Source organism: Falco rusticolus, chromosome 3 (assembly GCF_015220075.1).
Source record: "Falco rusticolus isolate bFalRus1 chromosome 3, bFalRus1.pri, whole genome shotgun sequence".
NCBI lineage: Eukaryota > Metazoa > Chordata > Aves > Falconiformes > Falconidae > Falco > Falco rusticolus.
Genome location: NC_051189.1, coordinates 82,146,865 through 82,163,295, shown reverse-complemented (window position 1 = coordinate 82,163,295; position 16,431 = coordinate 82,146,865). Strand labels below are relative to the sequence as shown.

Sequence of the window (16,431 nt, the reverse complement as noted above, 5' to 3'; positions counted from 1 at the left end):
TTCAGTTTTACCAAGGTTTTTAAAAGGTACTCGGGCACCTAAAATGTAGATCAGTGTCCTTTTACTGTAAACACCTGAATGCCTACCTTCTATAAATACCCATTAACCAGGTGGAAACAGTCACAAATTGATGCCAAAAAATTATGATCCCTAAGTATTTTAGACAGTGAGCATGACTTTGAGCTAATTTTCATGCTTTTGGTACAGTCCTTTACTAACACATCTAGGCACCTTCCAGACTCGGGCTGGCCCCTGGGCCAGCAGCTCAGGCAGTAAGCATGACTTGCTTGCACGAGGCTGTGACAATTCATGACTTGTGACATCGGATGGTGGGCTTAATCATTTTCCTGCCATGGAGAAATGTAGTCAATCTGAATGCTTTTTTTAAGAGAATAGTAGACTTTGGAACTACCAGAGAAAAGAAAATTCGGTTCTCTTTTCATCAGTAATTTTCATTTCATTGGTCTGTTTTATGAGATAATTCGAATCTTAGAAGACAGGTATGTCTCAGGTGGCATGCTCATATGCTGTTCAACATGATCTTTCATGAGAAGTCAAAATAGCCTTGACATGCTCCTGCCACAGAAAGTCTGACTTGAGGACTTCTGCTCCAGAAAATTCACAGGGCTTTTGCCATGGAAGGGGAATGATGTCCTCTCAGAAGGGCTGTCCTGACAATATGGGGAATGATGGATTTTCCTGTGCTATAAATTCCACAGTTTCTGAGGTTGAGTAAGGATATCAGGGCTGCCATCATCACACTGTGGCTCTTCCCAAAATTGACTTGCTAATGTAAGACTACCTTTGCCACATAAAAGTTTACAGTATTTGGAACCTTGCTGCTACTTTCTTCTTCCCCAATGGCTCAACATTCTGCCTTGTCCAACAGAGAGGGACTATTTAAAGAGGAATTAATTACAACTTTTTGGGTGTGGGGTTTTTTTGATAGGTTCATTTAAATTATATTTGTTCCTGGTATAAAATACTGTAACTAAATTTTTTGACATTGTTGAAATGTTGTAGGGTTAGGCTTACTTCCCCATGATGAATACCTGTTCACAGATATCTGCACAATCCATGATACACCTTGCAGCCCTGGAACCTGATGGTGGAGAAGCACCAAGGTTTCCCACGAGGGGAAACAACATATTTCTTTTTGTTGGTGTAACAGTATCAGATATTACTGAACCACAGTCAGCATTCTTCAATCTCAGTATCTTCAGGACTGCAATGATTTTATTGTACCACAACACTTCTTTTAATATACTGTGAATATACTTTAACATACTTGTAGGAAAAAACCCTGAAGCACTTCTCTCAATAAATATTGCATAATATCAAAACCTGTACCCTTTATGTGTGGCTGACTATTAAATCCACGAAGCTGATTTTGTTTCTTTCAGACTATCTGAAAATCTATAAGCACGAGTCTAATGTCCTTTAAGGACCTCAAGAAATTCCAGAAGACATTGGTGTGGTTAATAATATTAGTAAGCTGTGTTTAGTGATGGTTTATATAGTCAAGGAATTGTCAAACCCAATGATAACTGATTCTGCAGAAATTGTTAGCATAAAACTTAAAGTTTTGAGGTTTCTTTTAAGTAAGAGTGACAAACATACGAAACCAAATTGCTCTTTTGCCCTGTTATTAAATCCATATGTACTAACTCTTTTTTTCAGTGGTTGGTAGGTTTGATCATCTAGGGTTATTTTTGTTTTCCTATGGTGTTGGATTTTCTATAGTAGACTTTCTTAAGCCTTGTGCAAATTACACAAGGTGGGGGGAAGAAGAAAAAAATAATGTTATGTGTATCAGTTGTCAGCAGTTTTACCTGCAGTGGAAATTTTTACAATGGCCACCTTCATTATCTATCCCTTTATCTCAAGTTGTGGAAAAGAACAATGCAGTTTTTCATATTACGAGCTCTCATGTCACTGGATATATTCTTTACAGTGTGCAGAATTACTTTATTGTCGTGTATATCACGTTTTCAAGACAAGAACAGGAAATTGTATGTTTTGTCTGGCTGCTGTTTATTTCTGTTTATTCCTTTAAGAGGGTATCTTGTAACATATACAGTCCAAGTTGTTTTCTCTGGATGGGTTTCTGGAACTTGCATTCTTATTGTGGTGCAACATCTCTTAGAAGACAGGATTTTTGTGGATGTGTCTTACCTAGGGGTACTATAGGGTCTAGAGGCATACCGTATGTTGAAAATCCTTACTTCTGTTGTGTTGCCATTGCTTGTATAGAAAAAACATTAATGAACCCTGAGAATAATGTCATCCTGAACTTCGTAACTAGAAGAAAGGTGTCCCTAATGCATGTGATTATGTGTGGAAGTACAGCCTTGTTATATTAGAGCAGCAGCAGAAGGTAGCAAGTTCTGTGTTCCTCCCACAAGAGCTGCTTGGCAAGGCTGACAAAAATTTTAAATCCAGTGTCTGTGCCTAAATCAGCACATCATATATAAATATCTTGAGGTATCATCTCCTGGCTGATTGTACCTGCTCTGTTAATTACTTGAAGGATTGGAGAATTACTGCCTTTTTTATTTATTTTTCAGGAAATGGAATTCTTAATGTTGTTGCCTAGGTTAATGTTTATATTTCTTTTGCAGGAACAGCATAGCAGCCTCAGCAGTTTGTGTTTTTAACCTGAGTGCCATAACTCAGGTCTTTAATGGACCCTTCAAATACCAGGAAAACTCTCGCTCTGCTTGGCTTCCATATCCCAATCCTAACCCTAATTTTCAGGTACAGATACATGGGACAAGACAATAGTTTATATGAGGTTTTTTTAAAGTGCTGTATGGTTCATTGTTAGTAAGTCCAGTTATGCATTATGTTATAGCCTCAGACATTAAAAAAATTACAAGAAACAATAAAGTCTTAAGACATCCCCATATTTTAACATACTTAACCTTCCACCAAATAATTTGGGTTGAAAATCAGATGTGCTTTGAAGGGTAGGAGAAAAAAGACTTAACTTCAATTTTCTCTCAAAATGAAACACTACAGTTATCTGTCAAGGTAACATTAATTCTTGGCTGAAGCATGATCAAACTGCTTTTCTCTCTGACACTGTATTTGTGCTATTAGAACTTGAGAAGGGAACATTGTTTGACAGAGAAAAGTGTGTATGTGTGTGTAAAGGAGGGGTGGTCAGGATTTTGTATATTTTCCTGTGCAAGGTGATTAACACTCCCTGAAGATTCTGATTGAAAGAGTTTCTGACACGGTTTGCCCCTCATTTGAACTTGGCGGCCTCAGAAGGTGTAATAATCTGCAGTTGGCTGACTGCATAAAACTAATTAGTCCAAGGTGGGTCACTCCATAGAATTTCCTACAAAAAGAAAAGGCTGTTTCCAGTAAGCACATATGCATGGTTTTCTACTTCTGCGTAGTCACCACTCCTACTAGGACAATTTCAGTGAGTATGATTCTAGCAAGGGAGATGGAAAGGAAAACAGCATTAATGAAGTGATTAACAGCAACAGTTTTTCACCAAGACACTTAAGCGTATTCACCTTTATCCTCCTTTCACCCTCCTGTAATCTCAATGCAATTTCATCAGTTCAGTGGTGCTCCTGTAACAGCCTTCCCTATCTTCTTGTAAGATTCATGAGATCTTTGCAGGCATGAAACAGAATCACCCGTTGGGGACTGTAGGTAGTTTTAATTACTTGCTGATTTATGCAAATGAAAGAAAATAAGGCACTGAATTTGCTCTGAATTACAGGCCAGTGCCACGTTATCTTTCCTAAACAGTATGTTTGGCATTAGCCCGAAGTGACAAGACACCATTTAAGTAAGCTTTGTTGCAGAAGTGGGCTATATTTGCATACAGCTTCTTACATATTGCAGAAATACTTGTATTGTCAAAATAGTGGTAGCAAGAGGGTCTAAGTGAGGCTAAATTCTTGAAGGAGAAAACCTGAAGAAAGGCTTGTATGTAAAAAATCTTACCTTCTTTCTGACTAGGTGAACAAGTCCAAAAAAAATTACTAACCTATCCCTACAAACCTTGTATTAATACGTTGATAGTTATTGTGAAAGCACCCTGTACAGATTGGTACATACAAAGATGACAGCCTGATGGCTGTGTAAAAATGGTGTAAGTGTCTGTCTACTGTACTCTCAGTGCTCACCTCAATCCCAGTCAAGACTGCGATGTTGAATAAATTTCTTGCTTGTGTGGCTTATTTTAATGACTGGTACTTCACCCAATTTACAAGAACAGTGGCAACAGTTGTATCTTATCTCATTAAGCAACAGCTTTGCAGCCAGCACGAGTGTTAAAAGCTGTAACATGGCCTTTTAAAACACAGTATTGAAGCCAATTAACTGATCTCTAGGTATCATTAGTGATGTTGAACTTCTGTTCTTTCACAGGTGCTTTTATTCTGTTGAACTTTGTTTAGATTTTTGGCTCTGTAACTGCAACAGTGATATATGCCAGAAGCTAGACTAGTGCTTAGAGCTAGGTATAAACATTTTTTGTGACTTGATGGTGCATGAGAGTACATACTTCACATAGATGTGTTATATTCATTGTCTGAGTCACTGGTTTCCTTCCCAGAAAAAAGAACTTTTCTTTTGTAGAGTCCTTATGATAAAATATCGGAAGTTCTGTTTGTGTAGTCTCAAAAGTAGATTTCTCAGAGCACTCACCTACTTAGCAATAACAGACAGAAGTATGTGATTTAAAGGAAGACTATTGCTATGTCATGCTAGTTACATCAGACATTGTATTTCCAAGACTGATTTTATTAATGAAATATTTTCCAGATTAGAATATTATTGGAGGCCTGGTTTTGAGGAACACTGCTTTTCTCCAGAGATTGTTGCTTTTCTATTTACACAGGACAATTTCCATCATAAGACCAAGGATAATCTGCATTTCAGTGTATTATGAGTGTTCCAGCTGGAATCTTTCCTGCTTGATAGATTCAGAGAAATTCTTTTTTGGCGTGTGTGTTTGGTTGTTGTTTTTTTCACTGGCCTGACATGTAGGGTGCTCGCAGAGCAAGTAATTGTTTCCTGCCAGTTGCTTAGCTGTCTTTCCTCTTTGTATGATCTCTCATTATTAAACTATTTATTTGAGTTTTTCTTAATATTTGTGGATTTGGAATGATCGCTGAATTTCAGGTTGTAAACGTGGCAATAATGGAAAAATAACTGGTAGGGTTTTGTACACTGTACTGTTTTGTTCATGCTGTAATTCTTGGCATAATTTATGACATAGTAGAATAGAATGAAAAGGTATGACTTCAGTATGTCTTTCACATCACTGACATATTTGATAAATGTTGTGAAGTACTGCTTTTCTTCTCTGCTGCAATTATGCATGAGTAAACTTGTGGATGTTCACATATTCACATGCACTAAGCAGCATTCTCCTTTGTGTCCTCAGTTGAAGACTTAAACACAAAGATGCTAAAATTAACTGCCACTTATTTTGCTTTGTTTATTTGGCTGAAATTTGTGTGCGCAATTAGTGAATGTTTTCCTGTGGGGAAAGTGTACAGTTTTCAGATATAAAATATGGTCAGTCCAAAGCAAAAATGTCTGTGCTGTGGATAACACTTTATAGTTAGAGCTCTGCACTGCCCATTCTTGGCTAGTAAGCACAGGGTCTGAAGAAGCTGCTAGAACCGGGTGGGATGCTTTCACTTGGGATTTCTGTCAGACCCTGGCTGTGGTAGTACATGGGTTTACCTTTGAAAATTTGTCTTTAACACTATTTCTGTGTAAATTATAAAGAAAATTATTCAGGAAATTCTGTGATTTGTTGGATGGTAGGTTTTCAGCTTCTTGCCCTGTGAACACAGGATGTAGCAAAATATTACTATAGCCCAATTGTGGTCGTCAGTCTGGTGCCCTTCTGTCGCGACGGAGGGAAGACACAGTCGCTCAATATGAGTGATCAGCAGACTTCGTTTATTGTCTCTTACAGTCACCTTTTATGCCTTCTTATAATTAGCTCATACATATTACAAAAGTTAAGCTCATTATTGGTTAGTTGCCTAAATACCAAGCCCACCCCTAGTTTCTCTTCTGTAGTTTTCTGTTCCCACCTGCAACATTCTTTTCCCACCAAAATCTTCCTGTTATTGTGTAACAAGGACAGCCAAAGACAGTGTATTTTGCTTTACTTCAGATAAGCTGAGAGCGATGTGCATTTTTGTCCAGCCAGCTGGACTATGTCTATGTGACCTTTTTCAGCTAGCCAGTTATCCACACCCTTCCATACTGTTTAGAGTTAGGGAGCCTCCATAGTGCTGCCTCAGCAAAGTGAAGGTTCCCCAGTCACTGTGGGGACTCTGGTCAGCACCAAAATGAGACTTGACAGTGGAATTCTGCAGTGTCGCTACACGATACACTCTTGGGTTTTATTGTCTGGTGCTGTAAGTTAAAGAGTAAATCTGTTGTTGTCGTTGATGCATATAGTAACATTACCTTTCTATGTTTACAGTGTGGCACCATGGACCAGGGTTTGTATGTAAATCTGACTGAGAGAAATCTTCAAGATGCTCAAAAATTCTTCTTAATGCATGAGGTCATTCAACCAATTATTCCAATTCCTTACTTCATGGAAGACAACAGCCGATTTTCCCATGTGGTTGTGGATGTTGTTCAGGGCAAGGACATGCTTTTCCATATCATCTATCTTGCCACAGGTATGAACTCCGCATTGCTGTGATAACTACAGAAGTTTGAGGCCTATGAGTTCTAAAGTTCTGTGAATCAGTTATGAAATATCTATAATGACCCTTGAACAACAACTTTTCCTCTTTGAGAGTATTAACTGTGCCTTCTACCTTCTCTGAGTAGATGAATTCAGCAGTTTGCAATGTCTTTGTTTATATTATATTGTGAACTCAAATTTTGGTGTCTATCTCCTATTCTCCTTTGGAAGGTACGAAGCATACATGCTCCTGAGGGACCGAATGGCTGGAAATTCTACAAACAGGACTTTACAAGTTTCTCTGACTTTTATTCTTTTTATGTAGTTCAGGGTACAGTCCTCGCCGAGATAAGGTGGTTTAGGATCCTCTGAGATAGAATTAACTTTTCAAGTAGCAAGTACAACTACTGCTATTGCTATTTCTGACTTTTCTGCTCACAAATATTTTGCTTTTCCTTTTTGACTAATTTTCAAGTCATTCAATATTCATTTTCACACCCCGATTTGTTATTTGCCAATTTATATATGAGCTTAGCAATGAAATAAAAATATTCCTCCACCTAAAATTGCCTTGGTTAGATATATTGCTTTCTTGGTTCAAAATTTCAAACTTCTTAAAAGTAGCGAAGGTGTCAGAGAACTTTTTGCAAAACAAGACTGTCCCCAGCTGAGAGTGAAATACTAGGTTGGAGTAACATGTTTAGAGCCTCATGGCATAAAACTTAGGGTACTTCTCAAATACTTAGTCCTATGCACATTAGTAGGGCATAGCTCATCAAAGCAATGGTTTGGTAACGTGTATCATTTGTCTCACAGTAATGAGTAGGCACCAAATACAATGAATTTAAGGAAAGAATCTGTTGATCAACAGGAGGGAAAAAATCCTAATCCTACTTATTTCGTCTTACAATCAAAGAAGTAAATTTCAAAACTGTCATTGATTCAGTAGAAACTGGATCAATCCTTTTAATTACTGAAATTATGATTTACTAATGAAAATTTTATATTCTATAGCTTATCATTTATCAAGAGCCCAAGAAAAATATGTATTGCGGGTCAACATATGATTTAATTTTCCCTTGAAGCATGGTACCATTTTTCAGAGAAGATTGCTACTTTTGAGTTTGAAGAAATTTTATAGTAATTTGGTGCTTTCAGGTGAGACAGTATTTCTTTGCATATTATCCTTGTAGCTTTCTGATTGTGCTCCTTGAAAGACAGGCCGTAACATAAAAGCTTTTAATAGGTTAAAAATGTGCATAGTTTTGACCAGTTCTAGTCAAAACAGCCAGCTGGTTGGTAAATCATCGCATTTTAAATGAAATCTTGCCAATACTAAATGCTGTTTGTATTCTAGAGGTCTCCTGGCAGAAACCAAGTTAGAGAAACGTGTACTGAATTTGTTTTATATGAAGAGACTATCACTGCATTGTGGATATTTACATTATAATGACAGCACCAAGAATGATGTAATTTGACATAATTCTGATTGTCTTCAGTTTTCAGTTTCCCTTACTGTGTTACCTTTTATGTTTGATTCAGTAAGTGTGGATCTAAAACTTTACGTTTCATGGTTCATTAATGAAGTGTGTTCAGTAAAGACTCTAGGGGTTTTTTTAATGCATCTTTCTTGCTGCTAAGAAGATATTGCTCCTATACTCCTTGTGATGTACGCTGGCCTTCCACTTTCATTCTCTGTACTGCTCGTTTTGGTCATTCCTGGAAATAGGGTACTACCTTAGCTGGATCTTTAGTCTGACTCCAACACATGCTTTATGTAATTGTGCACTGCATGCTTTATAAGTGTGAGAAACCATATGATAAAAAACCTCAGGAAACATTATTGTGTTCTTGAAGTTTTCTTGACGTAGCCAACTCTTTCACTTTTATTTACTGAATCACTGTGGATTTTGTTAATATTCCTACTGCCCCACTCCCCCCACAGTTGAGTGAAAGTGCTAAGCTTTTTTTCCCAATAAATACTAATATTCACTTTTCATAAAAATTACCTTTCTGATAGATTTTGAAGTTACTACACCTGTTTATATATAAATACCTTATCTACAATACATAAGGGAAGTTTACAAATCCCAAGATATACCAAATTACACAGTGTAATTTACTTAAAAGTCATGATTTGAGTAGAAAGGCAGTACTTTACCTTCTTCAGGGTGCAGGTCATAATTTTAATTTCATTGTATTGGTAATGATGTAGCATCTTAGTTCTCCATAGTCCTATCTTTCCTTGTGTAGAAGCTGTGGAGCAGTTAGCATTGAGTTTGCATCCTAAACTGTATGTGGTAAAAGATCACTGAGGAAACACCACTACTTCTGTAATCAAAAGAAACTAAAAGGCAGAGGCCTTAACTTTGAAAATAAGCAATGGCTTTGAAAGCAGACCAGGTTTAATAGTTTCTAATTCCTCCAGTGTCCCAGCCTTTCTCCCATATAAAATGTCATCTCCTTAAAGCTTCTAACACCATAAAGCATGTGTATGTTTGGGAGAAGTGGAAAAATGGGGCTACAGTTACTTACCAGACTGAGAAAGGTTGTCATTATTTTATCTTTTCTGATTTAATTTACTTGCATTATTAAAAGTGGTGGCAAATTAAATTTGGAGTTAATTTTTTGTCACAGTGATCCATTTTTAAAAAACCCAAAGGAATGGTTTAGGGAATAACAGGCTGGTCTGCATTCCATCCTTGGGAAAATCAAGGAGCGCACCTCCTTGGAACACGTTTCTGTGGGCACATGATGTAGAAGGTGATTGGGAGCGTTCAGCATAGATTTACCAAAGGTGAATCACACCTGACCAACCTGATTACTTTCTGTGGTAAAATGACTGGATTTGGGCATGAGGAGAGTGTGGTACCTGAACTTTAGCAAGACTTTTGACACTGTCTCCCACAATATTAATATAACCAAATTAGGATGTGTGGTCTGTATGGGTTGACAACTGGATGCATAAAACCTGCTTGGATGTCAGGCTCAGAGGGTAGTTGTTAATGGGATGTATACAAGTGGTAAGGAGCTGAGTACTGTCCTGTTTAACATTGCAATTGTTTAACAATTTAACATTGACCTGGAGGAGGCAACAGAGTGCACTTTATCAAGCCTGCAGATGACACCAGACTGGGGTACCAGTAACTACACTGGAGGTAAGCACTGCCATCCAAAAGATCTAGGCATGCTGGAGGGATGGAGTAGCAAGAACCTCATTAAATTCAACAGGTGCAAATATGAAGTCCCAGATCTGGGAAAGACTGACTGTGCAGTGATTGAGGCTGGGGACTGACTGTCTAGGGAACAGCTCTGCTGGAAGGACTTGGGGACTTTGGTAGACAGCAAGCTGAACATGAGCCAAGAGCGTGCCCTCACTGGAAAGAAGGCCAACAGTATCTTGGGCTGTATTAGCAGGAACATAGCCAGTAGATCAAGGGAAGAGATATATGTCCCCATATACTCAGCACACTTTAGACAACATCCAGTTTTGGCCTCCTCCCAACACAAGAAGGACATTGATAAACTGGAGCTTATTCAGTGGAAAGCCATCTTCTGTTGAAGGCTGGAGCACCATGCCATAGGAGGAGAAGCTGAGGGAATTGGCCTTGCTCATCCTAGAAGAGAGAAGGCTTTGGGGGGTGGGGGGCTAGTAACAGCCTGCAAATACCTACATGGAGTTTACATGGAGAACGGAGCCAGGCTGTCTGAAGTGGTGCATGGTGGGAAGATAAGAGATAACAGGCAGGGAGTTTCAGACTGGATATAAAGAAAAAAATTTTCACTCTGAGGACAGTCAAGCAGTGGTTTGGATTTCCCAGAGAGGCTGTGCCGTCTGCATCTTTGGAGGTTTTCAAGACCAGACAGCAATCCATTCTATGTTACAGCTAGCTCTCCTGTGAGCAGGTTGGACTTGAGACCTTCTGATGTCTCTTCCAACCTGAATTGTCCTCTGTCTATCATATGCCAGTACAAAATGCAAACTGGTTGGGCTAAATTACGTTTTTACTAAACACTGATAATAGATGCCACTGTCCTTTCTGCTGCCAAAATGAAAGTGCGTTCAACACTAGTGTAAGTACTGGCAGTAAGCAATTTACACCTAGTGGTGTAAAGCAGGATGGATCCAACCTATGGTATGTGGGATGTACTTTAAATAACTTGTAGTTACAATTCATTGCAACATTCTTACAAAAATTGTCTTTTAAATGCACAAAGCTGATTTCAGTGGAAAGGTAGGCACATAGGTTGGATTAAATACCAGTGAATCCTCTGCTGTTAGTCAAAGCAAAAATCCCATTCTTTGAAGTAGATGGGCAGTAGTTAAGAGAAAATTCTCTCTCGCCCTCCTTTCATTCACTTACCTATCCACACTGTTACTAGAATACAAACATTGAAGAGGAGGATAACCCTGGCAGTATAAAAGTGTAATCTAATTTCATTAAACCTTAAATAGATACAATATTGCTTTAAGAGAGACTGGGAGTAAGCAAACAAATGCAATAATCTGCTGTGTCAACACTCTTGGTTTCCTAAACCTTTGCCAAGTCATCATTCTTCCAGGAGACTCTGATGTGCCTAGATTTAACAGCTACTGCTCATATCAAAAATATACTTTAGTACTTTGGAAACACATCTTAATCTTTCACTGCACTGACTTCTAACACATAATGAAGGGATGTATCAGTTCCTACACATTCTGTGTTGCTTAGAGCTAGAACAGTGCTACTGGCTTTAGGCAGGCAGAAATCCCTGAAACAATTTTGAGTGATTCAGAAAGGAAAGTCAAGGAAAGCATTCACAGAAGTTCTGAGCCAAAAGTCATCTCTAATAATAAGTTGAAGTAGAGCAAGCTAGATAACAACCCAATATTCTGACAACTTTTCGAGTTTAAAAGACTACCTCTTCACTGGAAAAAAATCCAAGCAAAATGGTTCTATATATGTCACAAGTTTTTTCCCCTCCCTTTTCTCCCTTTTTCTTCCCTCTCATTTTTTTCTCCCTTTCAATTTAAATGCCTAGGTGTCCCATGGTTAAAAAATTTGTCAATATCAAAAGGTTTTCAAAGCATTTTTCAGAAAACAGGATGCTGCAACAAGTGCACATAGTCCTTATTTAGAGGAATGTTGCAAAATGTATTGATTTATTAGAATGAATATGAAATTATTAGCTATGATGTCTAGTTTGAGGGTATTCTGAAAACAATTTCTGGTTGCTGTTTCTTGGGAGTTCTGAGAAGGTAATATTTGCACTGTCTGAAAAGAAACTTTAAGGCCATATTTTAAAAATAACTTGGTGGAGAATCTCCCATATTTGCTCTATTCTCCAGTCCCGCTGGACTGAGTATGTCCCCTCTGTACCCTCAGTAGAAACAGTATATGCCCAGTGGTGGATCTTGATTATTGGGATTTATATTTTAGCATTGATAAAGCTGGGGTATGGCTGACTTAGGGAGAGTATGAAACCTGAAGAAAGATTTCTTTTTGGTGACATTGCATGTCTCTAAAGAGTGGGTTGTTCACTGAACTGAACCTGAATTTCTATTCTGTAAAGCCAGTTTTTATCTGAAGCTTAAAGGTGACTGGAGGATGTTACAACAGATTTTGAACTTCCCTTTCCAAGAAGGTTCCAAGTGTTTTTTTCTCCCTCTTAAGACCTCAAAATTACAAGTAGCAATGCAGACAATAATGGTAAAAATAAATCTGATGAAAAACATACAATAATTATTTTGAAGTGGAGAGGTTTCACAAAGAAATTTCAAAAGATATTTTTGAAAATGCAGATGGATTTTTCATACATTTCCGTTTAGAAGGGTTATAACAGGTAGTAAATCTCTACGAATGTAACATTTTTCTCTTGAAGCCGTGATACTACAGATTTTCCAGAAACTAGTCCCAACCTCGTTAAGAGATTTGAAAGTATGCATGAAACTCAGTTTGAAAATGCTATCAAACCAGTTTATATTTCTTCTGTTTGCCTTATTAAGCAGGAGTAAATTGATGCGAAGTAGTGCATATCCTCTGTGATATTTGTTACAGTTCTATCTTTTTACTTTTGTTTTTTGTAATCAGTACACCATACTTTTCGCTATGGAACAACCCCAGGTCTTAACAAGAAAAAAAAGCTGTGTCTGTTTTTGCTAAGAGATCTTAGATGAAATATTGACATTTTCCTGGCAAACTACAGCTTCTGATCAAAGTGTGCAACTTTCACAGTTTAATGTGCATGGCTTCATAATATATGTAGTATGTGTGAAGTTACCAACCTTAAAATTACAAGCAAAAATATATGCTTATATGCATTTCATACATGATGAAGAGAGCAATAAAGTTTAAACTGACGGATTATTTTTTTCCAATATGGTGCTATGTCTGACTTTTTTCTTATGTGTTTTGAGGTTCTTGGAAGTAATCTATAGACAATTTTTGTAGAAAGGAGCTATAGACATTTCCTCTCAGTTTGAGAGAAACCTTTTTAGTCTAGAAACTGCAGTATAAACACAATAATAATAATAATAATAATGGTCAAAGTAGTTGTAATTTGAGTCACAATTCAAGTGTGAAAGTGGTAGGTAGTCTGTTTGTATGTCTTAATACTTTCTAGTTCAAAACCAGAGAAACAGGTGAAAGTGCAGATGGATAATGGGGCATATACACTGTGGCAGACAGTTGTCACCTTTTAAAACTTTTTCTTTTCTGTTGTAACAGAAACCATGTTGCTTTGTTTCTTATGTCTTTCCTTGACAAAGGTACGCGGTGCTTTTACGCAGTTGTAAGGCACCCCTGCAAGGCTTTAAAACTACTTCCCTGTAACTTTTTAACCTTCTGGCCTTATGCAATACCATTTTAAGAGGCTTGAAGCAAGGACAGTCATCAATTACTCTGCTGTATAAAACTGGTGCATATTGGAAGACACCAGTCCTAGGAGCAACATGATGATCTTGAACATCTGTTTAAAAAACTCAGGCAGTAAACTGTAAAATTAATAACTTCATTCTTTGCTCCTTTTGCAGCGACTTCCTTTGCTAAAGGAAAACCCTAGCTGAATGAATGCTTTGTTTAGATTATTAATCTTTCCAGGAAACATTTTGCTGCGAAGTTTAAAAAAGGATTTAAAAGATTGCATGGTTTTGCCTTTAATAGTCTAATGTTAATTCTGGGATTTATAATAATGTTACTAAGAATGCTTGCTATATATTCCTGCTAGAATACTTATGTTATTTTCCATGTAGAATATCTTTAAAGAGTATAGTGTAAACCATAGCTGTTTTACTGTGTAATTTAAACACATAAATGTTGATTTGCCACTGCCTTGTGTATTTTGTCATCTGTACTGGGCAAAGTGGCTTTAAAATGTTACCGAATGAGAATGGTCATGTCTGAAGGCCAGGGTACATAGTTATAAATGATACTATAGGGCTCTAGAGAATCAAACCCAGCATTTAAAATGTCCAGTAGTACTGATTTCCCTTGGCTTTATCACTGTGTGTAGGGATAAATAATTTTGCCAGCTTCAGCTGGAGACTGCTAAAGAGGTTTCTTAATAAATAGATGGCTCTAACTAGAGCTGGTTAAATTATTCATTGACAGCAATTTATATGTGAGAATCGTAGCCCTTTATTTGGTTCACAAATTACTCACCACTTATTTGTAATCATTTTTTGTTATTATAATCAATGCATAAATAGGTCATGATTTTGATTAGTTTGTTGCTGATATTTGCTTATATAGTTTTTAGATAGCATGCTCATGAATTGCCTGCTGCAAGTAGACAGCATTTGTATTCTCTTCTCTCATGGGACAAATGTGAGTAGGAGAAGCCCTTTTTTTCTGTTCACAAATTATCATTATGTCTTTACAATTGCCCAGCCCTATCAGATAAAGACTATAAATAAATGTCCAAAGAACATACGGTATGTGCACTTCTGTGCTGCCACTGGAAGTCAGAATTGCTGCAAGAAGCAGCTACTGGCTGAAGAACAGCTGGCTCTACTTGCATGGGAGCAAGAGTAATGTGCGGGTCAGGGAGGGAAAGATTGTAAAAAGCTGAATATAAAGTCTCAACCTTCCATTAAAAGAGAGCAGCTCCTCTTTGTCACAGTGACAGTGAGCTTTCAAATCCTGTTTGACTAACTTAGAATAGCCAAATGGCCTTTCCTTCTTCCTTTCCATTTTTTTGGGGGGACTATCACTTCTTCTTCCTGGCAGGGAAATTAGACTCGATAACCCCTACATTAATTTTTTTTGATAATTCTAATGCACAGAATGAAGCTGAAAGTGAAGGAGCTATTTTACATGGTACTCAGTGTTGTCCTGCTGTCTTTAAAGCTAAGTTATCTAAGCCTATAGTCAAATATCTTGTTTTGCCCCTGGTAGCATGCAGGCCTGATCCTAATTTTGAGAATAGGTATTGGAAATAGCCTTATCCCGGGGCGAAGTTTGACCTTTGAATCAAGTGTGTAACTCTTACATGAATACACAGTGTTCAGGACTCTTCTTGAGAGATGTCAGGAGGAAGCTTTCCCTTTGAAGGGACTTGGCTGTCTCAGAACTTTTCAGAAAGGATTAGGTAACCTGGCACGATGCTGAGCATTGTGAGCATCTTTAGAATATTCTTCAAGGCCTTTTACTTTTAAAGTAGTCTTTTTTTTTTACTTTTTAAGTAGTTCAGGAGGAACAGACAGGACCACAACCAACATAGTGGTTACATAACTTGCCTAGGATATACAACTGTTTTTTAACCAACAAGCTGTGTGAGATTTCCCGGTTATTGCCAGATATTCTGACTCCTAGTCTATTATATAAAGAATATAATGGGTTTACATATATTATATACTATGGCTATTACTTCTTTAATGTCCTAGAGCAGTGAGATGAACATCTTTCGGTGAGAGGCTTTCAGGTTCATGTCTCTGACCCCAACTTTGCTTCTTTCTCTTGTCCATTTACTTCCTAATTTACTTCAGATTAGAAAGAAATCAGCGTCATGTCTTTCCTTCTGTATTTCTGAACAAAAGCTGTGCTTTATGCTGAAATTGCTGCTGAATTTCCATGCATATCATACTGGATTTGTACTGAATCTATGTACAGGATTTGGCTCATCTAGGGACTGAGGCATAGGGGCATGTACTAAGCAAACTGCAAATGAATTGGAATAGGGGGTAGTCCCTGAAACATTCTAGTCAGCCAGGTTTGTGATGCTTCTGGATCTGTACAGTAACCAGTTGCCTTTTTGACATTTCCAATGAAAATAGCTACATATGACTCAGTTAAGAAATCAGGCAATGTTTATTGTGGATTAGTATCCGAGGAGTAGTTTTCTCCACTTGGACATGTAAGTGCTTCTTTAATCTAGGCACTGGAAAATTTATTCAGTGGGAAAATGCTGTCATATTCATAGCATGCGTTAGATAGTACAATGTATTTATTATTGTGGTGGCACGAAGGAAGGCAATAAAAAATAATAGGAGCAGTAAGCACTCCCTTTCCAGTCAGATCCAATCAGAGTTAATACATCTCCACTTTGGGAGACTGGCAGGGATCCAGGGCCTGTATTCAACAGTAATTTTATCTTTTGTGTACAGTGTGGCATTCTTCACTGCTACTCTGTGTCAGATATGAAGCCTTAAATCATAAGAACCATTTCATCTTGTGATTAATATCTATGTTTATTATCTACTCTACTACTTTAGTAAATTAAATACAAATTCAAAATGAGATTGTTGCTTGACAAGATCAAGG

General features: G+C 37.6%; 1 protein-coding gene across 4 annotated transcripts in view; it reads left to right on the top strand.

Moving 5' to 3' along the window:
- SEMA5A (semaphorin 5A) overlaps nucleotides 1-16,431 on the top strand; it is a 354,071-nt gene that overhangs the window by 214,155 nt on the left and 123,485 nt on the right. For all 4 annotated transcript variants that reach the window (XM_037380621.1, XM_037380622.1, XM_037380623.1 and 1 more), the window contains exons 10-11: nucleotides 2,622-2,757; nucleotides 6,479-6,683. In XM_037380621.1, coding sequence (XP_037236518.1) covers nucleotides 2,622-2,757; nucleotides 6,479-6,683 — 341 coding nt within the window. The remainder of the gene's footprint in view (nucleotides 1-2,621; nucleotides 2,758-6,478; nucleotides 6,684-16,431) is intronic.